The sequence below is a fragment of the Hemibagrus wyckioides genome, linkage group LG11 (assembly GCF_019097595.1).
Source record: "Hemibagrus wyckioides isolate EC202008001 linkage group LG11, SWU_Hwy_1.0, whole genome shotgun sequence".
Lineage (NCBI taxonomy): Eukaryota > Metazoa > Chordata > Actinopteri > Siluriformes > Bagridae > Hemibagrus > Hemibagrus wyckioides.
In genome coordinates this window covers 11,236,509-11,256,832 of record NC_080720.1, presented here as the reverse complement: position 1 = coordinate 11,256,832, position 20,324 = coordinate 11,236,509, and the positions used below count along the sequence as shown (strand labels likewise).

The window sequence follows — 20,324 nt, the reverse complement described above, 5'->3', positions numbered from 1 at the left end:
GCTTTTAACCCTTTACAGATCTGTATTGAACATTGCTCACTCAGGTTCCAACTACTATAGGTGGATGTTAATACCAAGTCTGAACAGGGTCAATAGGATATTGATTTGTCTAGATGATGCAGTTCTAGTATGCATCCTTTTCTTTTGTTAACTGTGTAGGGTTCAACAAAATGAATTGTACATATAAATAAGTAATTATTATAATAACAATGTAGTTAAATCATATAATATCATTTAACATCACATGGGTAAAAGTGGTGTGTAGCTGAGAAGGAGGAGTATATGCCTCATTTTAGTGTCTATAATAGACTTATGGAGGGCTCCGTGTTCTGGATTTTGCTGAAATTCCTCTGCGGCCCGATTACAGTTCTGCTGGGTTGCTAATTCAGGCTCCTGTAACTTCCAGCTTCTACATTTAGAGCAGAGCAAGACTGGAATATGATGGAGCACAGAGGTGAAGCAACGAGCATTTCTTAATTGTGCACATTCTAGAAATACAAGCCTGTGCAAACATTTGATTATGCATCTTTCGTCAAGGTCAATTTGCACAAAATTGGCTTGCAGTGTTTCACTTATTCAGGCATTGGCTGAGTTTGATTGGCTTGTGGGACACAAGATATTTATGTAGAACTACCCACTCACTTCTGCAGTGATTGCATGGCCATTTATATTCTGTCGACACCCCCGGGCATTAGTTCTTCATGCTAATGTTTGATTTAAAAACACAATGCTGCTGTATAAAACTATAGGTTTAGGCAACATACTTTATACTTCAAGTTAAACAGTTAAAGCCTGTACACTAAATCTAAATTGAGCTACTAGATTTGTTAAGCATGGTTGCAGAAAATGCAACTTTTTTTTTTTTTTTTTACATAAAGTTCCTACTTTGAAATGCTCGCAAAGTAATCTATAATTTCATATAATGTCAAAGGTAAACAAATTTTTCATAATCTTATAATTTTGAATGATTTGGATTTAATCCATTAGCACACACTTTCATTACATATGACATTCATAGACATTAGATATGAAAATTGCAGGCTTTTCTGACATGAAATGTGTTTCTCTGTCATGTTTATCTCAAGCACAAATAAAGCTAATTTGCTTTTGGGAAAAGAAAAATATTTATTAGGCTTTTAACTTTCAGATAAATCATTAGGGAATTTGCCAATATATTTGTTAAGCTGGCTTCTTACACACAATCATAACATGATGAAGGTCAGAAGGTAACCTAAATGCATGTCTTTTCCTTGTCATTTTGGTCAAATATATTTATGTTTTCTTTATACACAGTATATTATTAGCAGGAACACTCAAGTTTCGTCTCTTTTCCAGAATTCAGCCTTTGTTTTTTTGTCATAGCATAGCCACACACACACACACGTTTTCTCATAGTTTACAGAATATATCTAGACTGTGTGTGTATAAGCTGAACGTTCAGAACGTCAGAAGGATGATACTTTTGTTACCAGCTTTTCTCAAAACTGTGTTCGCCCTTGAAAAATATTCTATTCTGTGGCGTAGCATCAAATTTTTATTAAAACATCGGCAAAGCCTTGAAACTCATTAGGAGCAAGTGGCACAAACCAGACACTACAAAGATCAGGCCAAACTGAGTGCTTAGGCAAGGCAACTGGCAGAGACATGTCAAAGAGTCCAGTTACAAGTCTGAATGTGTTTCAGAGCTCACTGGCTGAAATGGGAGAACCTCTACACTCCAACAATATCATCAGCTCTTCGCAGATTCGACCTATAATGAAGCCAGTTCTGAGAATGGCCATGTTAGATAGAACTATGAGCTTTTGCCGTTAAATGAGAGAAAAGTCAATTGGCTTACAGCCGAAGCATAATGTTTGGCGCAAACCAAATACAGGCAAGGGATAACTATACTGTGAACAAGCATGCTGGGGGTAGGATCATCTTTTAGCCTTGTTTTTCTACAGGAGGAACTGGAAAGCTCGATGCCATCACAGGCAACACAGAAAGAGTCAAATATAAGCAAATGTTGAGGAGAACCTGTGAGAATCATCTGCATTTAAAGCAAAAATATACGGCATGTTCCAACAGAACGAGCCAATGCACTGGGCAAAAACTACAAAGGAATGGCCTGGGGAGGAAAAAGAAGACGGCACTTTGTGTTCTGCTGAAGTTGCAAAATCTGTACTAAGGAATGGAAGAAGAAAATTACGCATCATTTTCGTCAAGGGCGCATACTTTGATCAAATGCTCGTCCCATTCTTCGTGAAACAAAGAATGATCAAAATGACGCAGAGGATGAGAATTTGGATACTAAAACATGGACACAAAGGACATTCCAGCCACACTGGACAAAGGTTGGCCAGGGAGGACATCCCATTCACCAAGTTTAAATCATGCTTGGATTTAATGCATAAACTCTGATTGGAATACATCTGCATAAAGCTGTGTTGTAACTTGTGTTAAACGTATTGTAATAACGCAGATTTTAATTAACTTTATGCGAATTCTTTAGGAGCTCAGACACTTTAAAAATGAAAAGGATCATCGTGCAAATATGATTTAGAGGTGCATGTCTTGACCTGACTATTCACCCTGATTCACCTTAATTGAATTTCTGTAGAAAGTCAGAAAAAATGGTTTTGATATGCTTATATCTGATGTTTCACTATAGAAAAACATTAGATAGATAGATAGATAGATAGATAGATAGATAGATAGATAGATAGATAGATAGATAGATAGATAGATAGATAGATAGATAGATAGATAGATAGATAATCATAATAAGGGAGGATATTTTCTAATAGATTATCTAGTTCAAATAAAAAACTGAAGTAGTAATAAAACTGATTGTAAAATACTAAATCATTAAATTTGTGTAATTTAGAAATCTTGCACCATAAACAAATCATCATTTTAAATGAATAAATCAGATCACTGATCATGTATTGTGGTCTGCCACATTACAGTGTTAGAGAAACACACTCCTAGTTTAAAACAACAACATGTCACTAGTATGATTGCAAAAGGTTTAAAACCATTCAACATGGCAATGTTACAAAGCTTAGGTTGTTCTTAGAAATAACTCAACAGTTCACTGATCTGACTTCAGTTTATTACACATGCATACGCAAATAATACTTTACAATGGCATGCTTTCAGTGTGTGGTTTGGATTTGGCTGATTTAACAAGCCTGGATACGTTTATGGACTATTTATGCCTCCAATAAATTTCAAATTAAGAAAAATGATGGACTGAACACTTTAAGGCATACATCAGTGTCTGACTAAAAACCTGGCTGAACAATGTGGCAAATCTGAACCCACCATCCAGGAGCTCAGTGTCTGGATCGTAATCACAAATGACGTTATGTCTGTACATATCTCAACTAGCTGAAAGAGAGCAAGTGAGAACGAGAATAGAGGCTGAGAAACAAGGCAAGGAAAGTTTAAGGCTTTGATGTGAACCTAGCTGTGTCTGAAAACAAAGTGATGCAGCCGAGAAGGCACGACTGGTTAATACAATGCACATCAGTCAAAAGCAATCGTCTCAGAATTTAGTTTCAAGTCCCAGCTGTGCCATATGCAATAATGAATCTGACGGTTGCTGTTAAACATGTTAACCGGTTTTTCTTGACTGGATAGAAATTTTTCACAAAGCAGTGTTGTAGAACTGGCAACGGAAATTGGCACTGTGACAAAGCTTTTTTAAAAAAAATCCATCAAGAAGGCATTAGGGCATAAACTTGAGAAAGTAAAAGACCCAAAAGTGGAACATGTCCTCTTCTGGGCAGCACCTGATAGTGTCACACATGCACAGTGTCACAGGTGTGTGCTGGATTTTGGCCTCCTTATGTACGAAATCAAGAACTTTCTCCAACGAAAAGCAAAGTTCCTCCAAAGATAAAAGTACACCATCAGCCAATATATATTTTGTGTCTCATGTCTGCTTTTTAGCTGTATTCTAAATGTGTTTGTTTTTGTGGCTGAGGCTACTGTAAGGCTAATGTACAGTGAATATAAAACATCTACACACCACTGCTTAAACTGAAGGTTTTTGTGACGTAAACAATTAAACCAAGATGAATCATTTCAGATCGTTCATTTTTAATCTGATCTAGCAAAATTCAAAAGGAAAGTGGAAATGTTTTGGGGGGGAAAAAAAACCTTGTTGAATATGGTCCCTTTCAAAAATATTGGAAATGCAAGGTCACCTTTTGTGGTTTTGATATACAATGAGGTCAAATGATGGGTTTGAGCTCAAAAGATTAATGAGATAATAGGTAAGAATTTCAACAAGTAGAGGAGTTAAACAGCTTAAAACATGGCATCTTTGATGGCAGACGACCAGATTTGACGACAGTCTTCAAGTAAACAGCACTTAATTTTTGGCTGCATATACCTTGCGTGAAAAAACAGCATCAATTCGGTTAAACCACTGACACCACCAAATCGTTTCGTTCTTCTTTTAAGATGCTTTTCCAGGCTTTTATCAAAAGCCTCTTTGAGTGCTTGTTCGTTTTAAGGGGTTTCTCCCTTCAGTCTCCTCTTCAGGAGGTGGAATGCTGCTCAAGCAGGTTAAAGTTTGCTGTTATACTGAAAGAAGCCATGGTAAAAGTCTGCCAAAGCATCATAAAAGTCAGGGGCTTAACCGAATTTATGCTGTTTTTTCAAGCATGCAGCCAAAAATGCTATTTACTTTAAAACGGTCTGTTCCAGTACTTTTGCTCACCTACAAATCAGATTGTCTGCCATCAGAAATTGAAGTTGTTTAATACATCAATTTGTAAATATCAGGAAATGAAAGCTGAAATGAATGAATGAAAAGAATGAAACCGTCTGCTGATGGCAGCGAGTACTTGCAAGCAAGGGATATGCAACCAAAAATTAATAAAGATCAGTTGTTTCTCTAGGACTGCTGAAGCCCTAGAGCTCAGTAAACATTTACAGGATCTCAATCAGAAAATTGGTACAACAGAATTTCCGAAACATAAGATGTACCATGGAACACTGTGAAGGCCAGAATCAGCACGTGACATACCACAGTGATATTGCCAAGAACAGGGTGTCCCTCCAAAATACATGAGAGGGATAGATGAAAACTTAGAGAGGTAACCAGAAGCCATTAAATGAGCTGCAGGGATATCTCGCAAGCACTGGTCACTCCATTGCATGTGACAACAATATCTCATATTCTTCACATTTCTGGGCTATGGGGTAGGATGGCTTTCTCATGAAAATAATAATAATAAGAAGAAGAAGAAGAAGAAGAATAATAAGAATAAGAATAATAAATAAAACCACTCCAAACCATGTTGCAAAATGTGTTGGTATGATATGTTAAAACACTATAACCACTGCTAATGTTCAACTGTCTTTGAAAGTACACAGTCTCTCTCTCTCTCTCGCTCTCTCTCTCGCTCTCTCTCTCGCTCTCTCTCTCGCTCTCTCTCTCTCTAAAATAGGTCATGCAAGTTTTATCTAGTTTTAATGTTTTTAGAAACTAATAATCCACTTAGATTGCTCGTCCCGTTCATATTTTTAGCGCAGTCCCCATATTTTTCATTAATCTTTACAGCCGTTTCAGCTTCACACTCAAAAGTGTGTGTAAAGATTTCTCCTAATCTTCACAACAGATACAGTATATTGCTGAAATATTTCTAGAATATTTTTCCCCCAATAGCACAAACCTCTACTTGAGGTGAGTCAATAACCGAAGGGGGAAGGGGTGGGGGGTGCGTTTGGTAGCAGTGAAGACCAAAGAAAACATTTGGCTAATTAGCGGCTCTCACCTACTACTAACTACCGATGTTGACAGAAATGAAGCAGGAGGCAAAGTGATTACTCTTTCACCCGACGTTGGGAACAAAACTGCGCCTCACACCATGTGGGCTGCATGGAGTGCAGTCAGGTCACGGCAAGCCTAAAGCACTCCTCTCATTTTTTTTTATATTTGGAGCACAAATGAATTCTTAACTTTGGTTACCTGACAGCTTACAACAGTCAACTCTCTCAAGTATCCAGTTTTTTTCTTAGGGCAGAATGTGCAGCCTGCCTTTACAAGATTGTTATACCTCATGACATTTGCTTTGGTGAAAGATATATTTTTGCTGCCTTCATTTGGTAGGCAAGTTAGATTCATGATAGTGTGAGGTTTGGGGTTTTCTTTTTTAAACCAGCCTTAAGGTTTTAGTGATTTTATTTATTTTATTTTCTGTGCTTCGGTCTGACATGAAAATACAGATCAGTGCACGGATGACATATCTACAAAGGGAGAGATTGTGTGCCTTCATTATAAATGTTTTCTCACCATTTACACAGTGCACCATTACAAAACTTTCACATACCCAAACAGTATATATATATTTTTTTGCATTATTTCACCCAATTAATTGACATCCGCTTAAAGCGATGAATGGAAAATTATAATTTTACATGAGTGCCAATAACGTGAAAGCTCTTAATACAAGACATGTGCAGATCTGTCTCTTTGTGTATTTTCTGCCATATGGAGAATGAAAGAAGTCAGAATGGTGCAGCATTTCTATCCAATTACATTTTCAAACATGTACAAATACCGATCAGCCATAACATTGTGTTGGCCACCTGCCTAATATTGTGTTGGTCCCCGTTTTGCTGCCAAAACAGCCCTGATCCGTCATGCACTGTGTATTCTGACACCTTTCTAACAGAAAGCAGCATTAACTTCTTCAGGAATTTGAGCAACAGTAGCTCGTCTGTTGGATCAGATCACACAGGCCAGCCTTCGCTCCCCACGTACATCAGTGAGCCTTGGCTGCCCATGACCCTGTCACCGGTTCACCACTGTTCCTTCCTTGAGCCACTTTTGATAGATACTGACCACTGCAGACCGGGAACACCCCACAATAGCTGCAGTTTTGGAGACGCTCTGATCCAGTCGCCTAGCCAGCACAATTTGGCCCTTGTCAAACTTGCTTCTAACACATCAACTTTCAGGACAAAACGTTCACTTGCTGCCTAATATATCCCACCCACTAACAGGTACCATGATGAGGAGATAATCAGTGTTATTCACTTCACCTGTCACTGTTCATAATGTTATGCCTCATCGGTGTATATTCATGGGGAAAAGTATTGGTCAGGGCTTCAATAACAAATGTGTATTCCTCAGTAGCTTCTATAAACAAACAATCTCAGGTAAAAGAAAATAAATAGACCTTAATAAAAAAGGATAAAAAATCCTTCCTAATTCCACATTATTTAAGAGAGTAATTAGCAGCTAGGTGTTACTAATGAAATGTACAAGATTAGTTTATCATCAAACAGTGCAACAACATTCATAGAAAAAACCTTTTATAAGATCTTTTGGCAGACTGGTGTTCTAGAGGAGTCTACATCATGCCAAGAAAAAAGTCCATGACCACAGAAAAACAAATTGTTGCTGCTCATCAATCTGGAGAGGGTTATAAGGCCATCTCAGAACAATTTAAATTCACCATTCTACAATGAAAAGGACCTTTTCCTGTTAATGGAAAACCTTTAAGACAGTTGCCAACCTTCCCAGGAGTGGGCGTCCCTGCAAATTCAGACCAAGGTCAGACTGCTTAATGTTCAGATATAAAGAAAATCCCAACAGTTATATCATGTGACCTACAGTCCTCTAAACATTCATTAAACGTTTTATGTCCAAGACAGCACAATGAGAAAAATACTGCACAATTATGGCTTTCAGGCAAGGGTGGCTACAGATAAGCGACTTTCTCTATAAATAATACAGCAGCATGATGTAGATTTGGAAAATTGCACCTGAACAAACAAAATAAGGATATTGTCACAGAACAGTATGCTTTGGATTCATGAGATCAACCTACAGGTTAGTGAATTATAGAGTACACATAGTTACAGTCAGGTCTAGTATTTGGACAGTATCAAAATTGTCAGAATTCTGCCTCTGTACACTACCAAAATGGATTTGAAATGAAGCAATCAGCATATGATTTTAATGATCAATGTTACCCAATTAGATTAAAATTAGCTCAGAAATTAAAAGAAAAATCAAATCAAATCTACAAATCACTCACATCTTCTTGATTGCTTCATTTCAAAGCCATTGTAATGATATACACTGGCAAAATCCATGTCCAAAGACTTATGAACCAGAATATATTTATCTCCAGGTTTATGAGTTTAGATCTGAAAATAGATCTGATAATGGCTTTAGCGCTGTGAAAGATACTGTTCTATGCTTGTATGGATGTTTTTGTGTGATTTTGTTAGAGGCTGTCTGTCATCATCAGGTTTTATATTATAAGAGCTCGTATAGCCGGTTTGACTGGTCACTAGAATTAAATAGGTTTATTACAACTGACAAAAGTTGCAAGCCTATAAATAATGTCAATTTGGACCTGATGTGCGGAAAGTTCAGGAATAAAAAAAAATCTCTTTGTTACCAATAAACAGTCAGCACATTATTGTACGCAACTGAATATAATGAGTCTACCATTTGAGTAGTTCATAAAATAAATACAGGGCTGAGGGCATCTGTGGATTTTCTAAAAGGCTCATTGGCCACTAAGAGAAAACCCCATGCATAAACTATTATTGTGCATGCAGACACACTTATCTCATCTCTCCAGGCTCATTTTTAACTTTTTAGAGGACTCTTGGTCTTTCCATTTCCAAGCTAATGAATGCTTACAGCATGCAATGTAACCTTTATCCATAAATCTGTTCGCCATAATAATGGTTTTCACTTTATTTGGGCTTTTTGCTGAGTCAAATGCCAGCTGTTTCAAGCACTTTAAGCCATAGATCTAGCCATTTTCTCCCAGCCTTACTATGCCAAATGTATTATGAACAGAGTTTGTTTTTAATGCTCAACAAAAGATCTGCCTTGAGATTACTGAGCTACATGATAAGCCTTTTTGCGGGCTACTCTAGTAACGATAGCAGATAACATTGTACATAGATTCTTGAGGTTTTGACCGACGTATCAAATCTCACATCTTGGACAGACTGAAGAGTTTGATGTATGAATTTGTGGGCCAAATCTTCTGACTTTTTAGTGACTGACAGCACTCCAGGTCCACCCTAACACCACCAGCCATGTATGGGTATAATACAGCATGTCCCCAGAACGAAAACAGTCAAAGTCTGCATGCTTGCAGTGGCAATGAAACTTTTGTTAATGAGGAATAATTACCATGGTGAATTTTCCACACTCCAACATAACTGATCCTAATCAATGCTTAATAAAATATTATGAACTAGATCATGTGTGTAAAACTTGATGAGCATATCTAAATGACTCTATATTGTGCTGATTTAAGGAAACTTATATATTTTTTTTCCAGCAGGTCTGATCAAGTGGGGTGACACTAAAATATTATCCCATGATGAGCACTAACAGTATGCTCCAAATAGAGACTCAGTACTATAATGTACGGACACACACTGACTTGGCCATTTTGTCCATTTCCACTACAACCGTGTCTTTGAGCTTTCATCCCAAGGACTCCAACCCCAAAGGACACAACCGCGCTGTCGGTGGTCGTTAGAGCTAAATATCAAATGGATAATGGCGGACGCTTGTAACCGAGTATCAGACCTACCTTTCCGACGCTGGAAATTCGTAGGCAATGACAAGATCGCCATGACACTCGGTTAAGTGCTGGATATTCGCCTGCCATCCATCACCCTGTCGCCATTTTGCCTTTAAATTCCGCAGGTTGAACTACAAACTCCGAGAGGGGTGTTCCGGAAAATCACGACGTCAGCTTACAGCGACCCGCAACACACTCCACCTCGTTAAACAAACACCACGAACAGGAAGGTGTTGTGTTTAAATCAGTTATATTATTTGTTTGCAAAACGTTGTCTTGTTGAACAATCGCGGTGTTTAGTTTTAAAAATGATCCCCTCCTCGAAATATGGATTGTTCCCAAAAAAAGAGGCTAAGGTTAATACATTCCTGAGCGAACTTGCTGCTAAGAGCAGTGTACAGACTAAAAACTTCTGCATATGATGAACAGTCTTCATTTATTTAATGACTGAAATTAAAATCTAAAATATTTCAGAAGTGTCTGACGTTAACTTTAATCCTTCTGGTTTAAAGTTAATTACTGAAAAAGAGTTGTGTTTTGTACGCTGTCCTCAGAAGGATTATGTGTATTTACTGTACCTCACACTGGCACTAACTTATTTATTTATTTATTATTATGATATATTTTATATTATTATAAAGAACATGTACAGAAACTCCACAAAGAGAGTGACTCAAGCTGTGTGACTATTCCGACTGCACCAAAATTTCGTCCATATCAAAAATATCTTCGTATTGATTTCTGCCATAGATAGGTCTACAACAAAAAATCTGAAATCTAAATGAAGACATTTTGTTTTATTGACAGTATATGCAAATCTGCAATCAATTACCTTTACAAATACATACAAAAACAGGCAGGTAAATATGTGTGTGCATAAGGTCCCTGCGATGGCCCCCAACTTGTGCTCAGTAAAACAGTTACCGAAGAATGAGTGAATGAATTTTGCAATAAAAGGTCCATATAAAAGGCGCTGGAGTTCAGATTCCAAAACATGAGGGCAACTTCATATTGGATGTTAGTCATTAACAGGCAGTCATAACACTGAGGTAGACTTATCCGTACTGTGCCCACTTTGAATGAAATACAAATAATAAGGAAGCAGTAAATATAGAGGCAAATAAATATTCCCTTTGAGCCTTCACTGAAAAGTCCATAGAGCAAAGCCTGTGCTCGAGTTCTTTAAGAATAAACATTTCCACACTTAGCACTCTATCACTTCTATTACTATTAAAAAACTCTAAAGACACACATTCTCGTACTGACATTTTTATCATCTATCTCACAGAACAAGCCTCCAACAAAATGAAATTCAAGTTAATTATTGTAATTACATAAACTTATAATTGTTGTAATTGCATAATTACATGGTTTTCATAACTGAGACAGTTGATGTTCCGTCTGTATGCTGTCACGTTTTCGTAGATGAGAAAATCAGCATCATAGTTTAACACGCCAGTTGTTAAGAAAGTAAATACATAAACTTGATTATAGTGTCAGGGGACAGAAATATTCGATAAGCTGATGTTCTGAGCTGTTGTGACTTGCCCTGAAAATAGTAACTCATAGTCAGTGTTTTGTCCAGGGTGTCAGTTGGAAGTATCAGGAAAAAGGTTATTCTCCTAGAAGTCAAGAAAATCATCCCAACCTGACTTTAGGCACCAAAGAAGTCAGCATTTAATTGTCCCACTTCCCAAATACTAAATAGTTGGTGTTATTACCTTTTAGGCATACTGGTTTGTGTGTATTATTCAGTTTAGGATACAGCTCTGAAATGTGTCACTGACACATACACTGCCTGTGGGACACAACTCACAAAGTTTTCCATTTTCTTTTCAACCAGTTAATTTAAAAAGGTCACTACATTGGCTACAATTTTGATCCATTATCCTATTTGTTCATTAGTGCACTGTGCACATTGAATATTTATCCCTGAAATTCGCTTCCATAATGCAGTAGAAGTTGTCTCATTTAAGACGTTGCTCCCACAAGCTTGTTGATTGTTGGCATATGAGCAGTAATAATAAAAGTTTTATTTGTAATTTTCTTTAATACAATTTAATTGAAGTGCAATGGGCATGAGAGTGAATGTATTGTGTATAATTGAAGGCCTTTGTAACTACAGACTACCACATGTCAGATAGACAGGGTATCAGTCGATCTAATGGGTTACTTGTGAGGATGGATTTCTGAACCTTCTTTCTGGAATCTGATTGGCTAGAAGGTGTTAATAAATTTTCTACAACAGCCTGGCTATAACTACAGTTCTTGCTGCAAAGTTTATATAAACACACTCATATTAACAGTCTAGTATTTCAATAGTACCAACTAATTCAGTAGACCTTATATGTTGTATAAAGTCAAAAAATAATAATAAACAAATATTTACATGCTTGTTAATAAAAAGATCATAAACACTGATGTCTTTGTAAGAAGACAATTATTTAATATTTATGGAAATAATCTAGCTTTCTAACCCTCAGGAAGTAGTCTGCCAAGTCTTCAAGACATGTACATGAATGTATTTCTATAGTTATATAGTCGGTGAGGAATCGGTCAATGAGTGCTGTAAATTCAGTTAGATAGTGGCAAAAATAAACATGCATTTTGTTCTTATGGACTGCACAACTCTTCAATAAGTCATTTCAAAAATATAATCTGGCCGTGTCTGAGCACAGTCAAGGAGATTCTGTTATACCTTTTCTATGATAAAACAAAATTGACATTAGCAGCATGAAATAATTCTTTTAATGGCCAGACCTGCCAGATTTGAGTCTGATATAACAGGAGAGAATCTTAAACCATTTCTTATGCTGTTTGTGCTTGGCACTGCTAGTTATCATCTGCAATTTATTCCCTACCTTGGGCTACAGCGGGGCCACTTTTCTCATTTTCACTGGCTTGCTTTTTTTTTTTTTTGATCCTGTGCATTGCAGACTAAGCTTCTGCCTGGAGCTATGGTGTTGGAACATCATCACAGAAAAACGCGTTATTATTCCACTGCACCAACTTGAATAACAGGGCATAAGAAATGACACACAGGTCACAATACACCAGAGGAAGTTTGACTTTAATAGAGAGCACACATCTCTTATGTGTCTCCAGTACCACACTCTTTACACATTAATGGAAGGCGCTTTGCTTCATCGGTTGCTTCAAGGTCTCTCAGCCAAGTTCACATGTTCTTAAGGAAGCTTTGATACTGCACAACCTGCATGCGGATGATTCGCATGGGGCTGAATTCTGCAAATCTGTGGAGTTAGGCCAGTAATGCTGGTAAGTAAGAGCACTGAATCTAAACCAACAACTCTTGCCTGGATTTGGTAATTGTACTTTTTAGCCAGCGCTATGGCCATAGCTGCTAAGACTAGGATGGATGTGTGTCTATATATAAATCTAGCCAGTAACTCTAATGTAGACATCAAAAGGTTCTATTGTACTAGGCAAAATGTGGTGGGAAACAGACAAATGTTCATCGTCAGCTGTATAACATTCTCTTGGGTGTAGAAGGTCAAACAAGTTGATGTTCAGTTTTAATACATAAAATTGCTTCAAAGAGTTTCAGTTGTTATATGTAGAATATTCCTTTCTCCTTAGTATTGATCACTAGCTAGCATGGCATAAACTAGTAGTAGTCAAAATATCTGAAGCCTTTGAGGTCTTTAACTGTGTGTCTGGAATTGCATGTAGGTTATTTTGTTGTTTTATGTAAGTCCAAGAAGGCAACTACAAAAATCCTATCAATTGCAGAGCCGTTTAAGACGAGGGTGGAATAATTTTGGGTATATGTTTTGATGAATGATATGAATGATATGTATATGAATGATAATTTCCATATTAGGTCAATGTGTTTACTAAGTAGCAAGCAAAAAGTTAAATTAAATGTCCACATAAAAGCATATACTATATGACCAAAACTTTGTGAAAGTTAAAATTAAATTAAAATTAAATTAAAAATATTCTTTTTAATTCCTGAATTATACAATGCAAAGCATTTGACATTATTCTACTTAGCTCCTAGAGATGTAGTAGCAGACAAGGTAATTGTCACTCAATAGCTGAGGCTCTGAATTACTGCTCAATAGGTTGGGGGTTCAAGCCCCATAACTGCCAAGATGCCACTGTTAGGCCCTTATCCCTCTCTGCTCCTGGTGTGCTGCGCCATTGCTGACCCTATGCTCCAACCCAACTCCCTAATCAGCTGGGCTATGTAAAGAAAAGAATTTGGTTGTGCGGTGACGAATAAAATCTTCACCTTTTTTCCATGGGGCAGAACAGCAGGTGGTGTTGGTGCCTTATAGCTCCAGGGTCCTTTATTCAGTCCAGAGTTTGGGTTACTGTCTTTGTAGTGTTTCTCTGCATGTTCACCCCATGTCTATCTCTTCAGGTTGTGTGGTTTCCTCTCATTGTCCAAAACATGCTTGTAGGTGGACTTCCCAATTTTTAATTTGCTCAAAGATGTGAATGTACATGTGCCCTGAGGGTGAATTCTGTCACTTTGCATCCAGTCATCCTGTGATTAGCTCCAGACCCACTGTAGCCCTGAACTGCAGTTCATCATAAAACAGTTATAAAGGTGAATGAATGACTTTTACATTCAAATGTAACTGATAAATTAATTCAATTTTCATCAACGCATAATATTTATTTATATTTATTTATGGTTTTCCCAAAGTGGCTAACAGATAACTGTAGCTAAATAGTGAACAGTAGCTTTCCTGGGACCTGGGACAACCTACTAACAAGCACAAAATCTTACCCACTAAGTGTACATTTAGTTGAAAAAAATGTATTAGCTATAAGAAAATGGCATTTCTTTCATGCCAGGTTAATTGTAAACTAGCGTACCTGATAACATCTGAACAAAGTTACTGAAATCAGTTGCTTTTATTAATTGTATACAGCATATAAATGCCTCCAAGTATTAAATGCTCACACTGTTATGATTGCTGGAAAAGTTAGTTTACTCAAAGCACATCAATGAAGGAGAAATGTTTTGGAATGGCACTTATTTTTTTGTAAGCAAATACATCACATTATTTCATTTGCCTATTAATTACTAAATTAAAAATTATTTTGCGGGGAATATTAGAAAGATCTTTTAATTTTTATATAATGTTTGGACAATTTTCACCAAGTGAATATAACTGATAAGGGACCCTCATATTTTAGCTACACGTTTCACAAACATCCTCCTGTTTGATTAATTTCCGTATTTCTCAGGTGCTCATGAACTGAAAATTACAAGGCACACAACCTCATAGTTTTCATGGTGATAGACATAAAAATACCAGTAACCAAATGACTAAATATTAAAGACTAAAAATACACATTCGCTGCCAAAATCAATACTGCTACTGGAATTTGTACCCACACTCCATTTTTTAATAAACAGGCCCAGTCTACTTCAACTCTTCAAACCTGTTTGACTCAAATACATGTACAAATCTTTAAGCATTAATTCTGAAGATAATACACATGACTTTACTAGATGGTTGCAGGGTTCAGACCTTTATTTGCTTATTGCAGTGGACAACAGAACCACAAGGTGGCAGGATGTCCTCCAGTTAACCTCTAATACAGTCCAGCAAGGAGCTGCATCCTATATGAATGAAACAGTTCCAACTTCCAATTGTTACAGGAATATAAGAGGGTGACTGTCTATCTATCTATCTATCTATCTATCTATCTATCTATCTATCTATCTATCCACAGTACATAGCTAGCTAGCTAGAGAGAGAGAGAGAGAGAGATCTGTCACAACAGTGGACAATGGACTCTTCTTTGTGGTCGGGGAAGCGCTTCCACTTCCACTATATATATATATATATATATATATATATATATATATATATATATATATATATATATATATGCCCTTCACCATCTATACAGGTAATTTTTTATTAAATATTTATTTAATTCTATCCTTAGTCCAATTTTATTCTGTTTTAATTATAGTTTACCACAGGTCATAATGTGTATTGTTGTGTATGTGATAAATAAAATTTGAATTTGAGATAGATAGATAGAAAAAGTACTTATAGTGGATGATCTGGGTCCAAAGGGAAACAAATGTGTGCACCAATATCATAGACCACTATAACACAAATACCAACATTCAATACAGCATCTATTTTGGTCCTTGGAAGAATGTGAGGGATTTGCTATCTGTAAACAAAAATGGAGACCATATGTAATGAGAAACTTTGGCCAGTGTAGATAACATTTCTACACTTTAGATGTTCATTGTGTGAGTACATAAAATACTGTATCTACAGTTGTGTTGTTTGGTCACTGGGCTTGATGTTTTGATCAAATGAATTTATTTTGTGTGTTTGGTGTGTGCTTATGGATGAATTTTGAGCATCATATTAATGATACAATGGTTCAAAACTTTTGTTAAGCACATTATTGGTTAAAAAATAAATAATAAATGATTATTAAGTACTTTGGCATGAATTAAAGGATCTTTAAATATGTAATGATTAAAATACATATGAAATAAATAATATACTCTCATTATATATAATGATTCAGTGTTTTTTTTTGTCCTTGTCATTTGTTTCATTGTGTATTCTTTATCTATCTATCTATCTATCTATCTATCTATCTATCTATCTATCTATCTATCTATCTATCTATCTATCTATATATATATATATATATATATATATATATATATATATATATATATATATATATATATTTCCCTCCTTTTATAGTTTCTAGTCATACTTTCTCCTGTTGTCTTGTGTCTAGTATCACTTGGTTTGGATCTTTGCCTGTTTTACCAGTAAAGAATTGCCCTTTGTGGATTTTGACCGTGATATGTAGCACAGCCTCAAGAGGCTTGCATGTACTGCCTCTGGCTGCTGTGTTACAAAACTGCAGCTTTGTATCTTCAGCTTCGGTACTCCATCATTTATTCATGGCTGCTCCATAGAATCGTTTATGAAAATCTGCCCTTATGAAAATCTACAAACTGGTAAAGAATGGTAAAGAGCTTTTTTTTCCCCTTCAGGCTTTTTTGCTTTTCGTTTACTCAATACTTGGCTAATCTTTGTTTTTAAACTCAGGCTGGCCTCCCACTGCAGTTATTCTGTATATACTTTGTAAAAAAAAAATGTGTAGCTCTCCCCTTTCTTCTGCCATTTTATCACTCATGCTCTTCCCTAGCTTGCAAACTCCAACTTGGGTGCTCGGTAAACTTTCAGTGCCAGGGGCTTTGTTGACTGATTTACTTGAGCCCTGAATGTCAGTAAACTCAGCAAAGTGCAGTATTGTAGCTGAGGCTGCTTTGCGCTTTGTTATGGAAAAAGCATCAGCGGGGCAATTATAAATTATGAAAACAGAGAGTTTAAAGCTATCATACCAATTAAATTGTTCATTGTGAAAAGAGATCCCAGGCCATCGCAGGATTCAGTCCTTGTAAACAAGTTAGAAAAGGGTGTAGATTACAAAGAAATTGTAGACTGTAAGTCTTTTTCCTCCTGTTTTGATCTCATCCTGACACAAAACTCATCAAGAACGGAGAGACCTTGGATGAGTGATGCAGACTGATTACTTTTACACGCTAGCTCGCTTTGGAAGGTTGCTATGATATTTGTTTTCTATCCACTGGATATCTGAGGAAGTCAGACAAAAGAGAAAAATGCTCTAAGTATCACTGATTCTTTTGTTCTTTTCAAAGGAGAGAAAAGGCCTGTGATCCTTTTTGCCCATTGTTGGTGCTCATTACTGCAATGAAGCGATTTGTGCCTCTCCACATCCCTCTATAAAGAGAATAGTCAATGAATTATAGAGCACCGCTGTAACTCCGCTTAATGTATTATTACAAAGGAATAAAAGATGTTGGCTGAGGCTACCGGAGCAAAAAAGAGAAGACCTCTGGCTGAAATGTTCTTCTTTGGGCGACGTCAAATAAATCAAGTCCTTTGGTGGATGGCTGAATTTCAAGCCAACTCTTTTCTCTGTTCTTTCTCAGTACTTTTGCAATTTAAGTTAATACTAGCCAATAAATAGCTTTGCAAGGAAAACCTACTTAAAAAGAGACTATGTTTGTTCACAAACACAGTCATCGTAATCAGCTCTATCATCATCATTATCATCATCAATATAATTATTTTTAGTAATAATATTGTTGTTCTTGATCTTGAACTCTTGATTAATATTCTATTTTTTGATTTAATTAAACCATTTAAGGTGCAAACATTATTTTGATGACATTGCTAATTACATCAGTGTAATATTTTGTGGACTTTAAACTGAAATTAATTTATTATTGTTATTGAATGAATAAACTTTGTAAGTAGTGTAGCTCAGTGGATGACTGGACAACCAAGCTACCACTACTGGGCAATTATTTAATTGCAAAAAATGTGACAAGAAAAACTAGTTGAATCAACTTGATTTATCATGAGTAATTAACTTAAATGATTTATACTGCAATTTATTAAGTAAGTGTTAATTTAAAAATAACTTTATACATATAGGTAAAGGTCATTCCTTTAGCTCAGTGTAGATCATTCATTGAACATAATTTCATCAGAAGTTGTCGTATCTTAAAAAGATTCATAAAAACTGAATCCTTAACATTTGGTTTTAAAGTGTGTTGTTGTTGTTGTTGCTTATTATTCGTTTGTTTGTTTGCACCATTATTAAGTCACTACAGACTGTTACTGCTCTTCAACTCTGTCCCTCCATAAGAGTTTTTATTCTTCGTGAAAAAAAGGACTCTAACTGTAGAAATAAACTTGCACTTGGCACATCTTCAATACAATCTTAACTGTATGTCACTAATCTGGGCTCTACTTGATAGGAAATGCAAGAGTTAAAAAAACATAGTGAAATCCCCTTTGGATGAATGTTGTTAGACATCTGCAATCAACACTTTGACTCCATCCCTGTGATTTGCACCAAGTGTTTTTGCCTTAGTATTTTATATATTTAGCTAACTAAACTAAACTGTTTTGTGTTTTAAGAGAAACTTGAAGGTCTGCCACCATCCCCACCTTTTTTTGTGCATTCAGCCTATGTACAGCTCTATCCTTTCTATATCCATTTCTTTTATAAATGTGAAAAGTAACACAGTTTGTTGGTTGAAATGCAGTCAGTTATTACAGGTTGTTTAATTTACAAATTGGGTGTTTTTAGTTAAAAGAAGTACACAAAATGAATGCACAGTATATCAGTTTTCTGTATCTTACACTATATATTTTTCAGTGTGCCATTTTACAAACTATGTTATTATTAAATGTTATAATGATGTCCATATTGGAATAACATTATCTATACTGGAATAGCATTACCTTTCATAATCGCTGTATACTTTCCACACTGATATTTTGTTACTGACTTATGTTATTTTGTAGTAATTCTTATCTGTATAAATCATAACTGGCACCAGATCTTTGTTTTTTGGTCGGTTAATTAGCTACGGTGTGAAATATGACAGTGATTTATGCTCTTCTAAGTTGTGAATGTTTATACAGACATTGTGTCATTGTGTAGGAGAATAGAGAGGGATCAGTACACTCTCCTCCAAATCACGTTCCAGCAATCTGGCTTCATCTGCGGCCCTGCGCGGCCAAGCAACTTCCTGTACAACCGACTTTTAGTGTGTGTGCTCTGGAGCCGTACTGCAGTGATGTGGAATGCAGACTTTGGCAAGTGTAAGCGGTCTGAGTTATAAACGCATACACACACATACACTTAGAGCACACTCTGGACCTATACACATACATATTTACATACAGCACACACAGCTGATATAAATACTCAAGGCAATCATATATATACGTCTGAACCCATGGGGACCAAATTCCATCCTGTAGTGCCAGAGTCCACTACAGTTTAGAATTTCACTGTTTAAAGCAACAGGATGTTAGATTTTGAAATCTCGCCTTCTCTGATAGAAAAAATGCCATTGTGAGCTGCTTAAGGAACAGTCTTTCGTAACTGTTGGCTGCACTACACAGATTATTCTTACAAATGCAGGTTCCAAATCAAAATCAATTCCAAGAGAATTCAGGACTGTATCCCAAATATGATAATGCACACTAAGTAGTATACTTAACTTGTAATGACTCCAGAGGGTGTTATGTGTTGTTTTATGTAGCTCTGCTTTTTATGTAGCACCAGGGTTCTGATGGAACGTTCTTGCATTTCACTATGTACTACACCAGTTACTTATGGCTGAAATGACAGTAAAAGCTTCTTGACTCTAGACTTGACTTTCTTGGTATAATATATTTAATTTTGTAGATAGTTGGAGATGCGGTCCAAGCATTCTCAGTTTGTGACTGCCATTTAAAAGAAAATATTATACAGGCATACTCAAATATTAGGCAAAAGGTGCCTTCTAGGTGCCATTAGAAGCCATTCAACCCACAGGTGACACTTCAAGGAGGGTGATTAGTGGACATATGTGAAATTGCCACATGAAGTGCGGTAGGACCAAAAAGCCATAGTGGCAGCAGTGGGATTTGAACCCACGCCCCCAAAGAAACTGGCACCTTAATCCAGCACCTTAGACCACTCAGCCACACTACCCACAAGCTGGGTGGGGGTGGAGGAGACACAGGAGGCCTGCTGGGTCGAGAAAGCGAGGCACTCTGGCAGGTGACATAACGTTTGTACCATGTACGCTTCCTTTACCAAACTCTCTTAAGCAGTCTTTTTGAAAACAGCAAGATCCAAACACACAAGGGCTTTGCAATGTGGATTGGCAGTCCATAGCTGCACATTTCTCACTCTAGC

At 36.5% G+C, this 20,324-nt stretch overlaps 1 protein-coding gene and 1 non-coding gene across 2 annotated transcripts in view; both read right to left on the bottom strand.

Moving 5' to 3' along the window:
- znf644b (zinc finger protein 644b) overlaps positions 1-20,207 on the bottom strand; it is a 42,404-nt gene extending 22,197 nt beyond the window's left edge. Inside the window, exons 1-2 of the mRNA XM_058402516.1 lie at positions 20,094-20,207; positions 9,573-9,694 (exon numbers count right to left, since the gene is read on the bottom strand). Of these exons, the coding sequence (XP_058258499.1) occupies positions 9,573-9,694; positions 20,094-20,207 (236 nt within the window). The remainder of the gene's footprint in view (positions 1-9,572; positions 9,695-20,093) is intronic.
- trnal-aag (transfer RNA leucine (anticodon AAG)) lies at positions 20,036-20,117 on the bottom strand. Its single transcript has one exon. It is a non-coding gene; the product is annotated as a tRNA-Leu (tRNA).
- Positions 20,208-20,324: the final 117 nt, after the last annotated feature.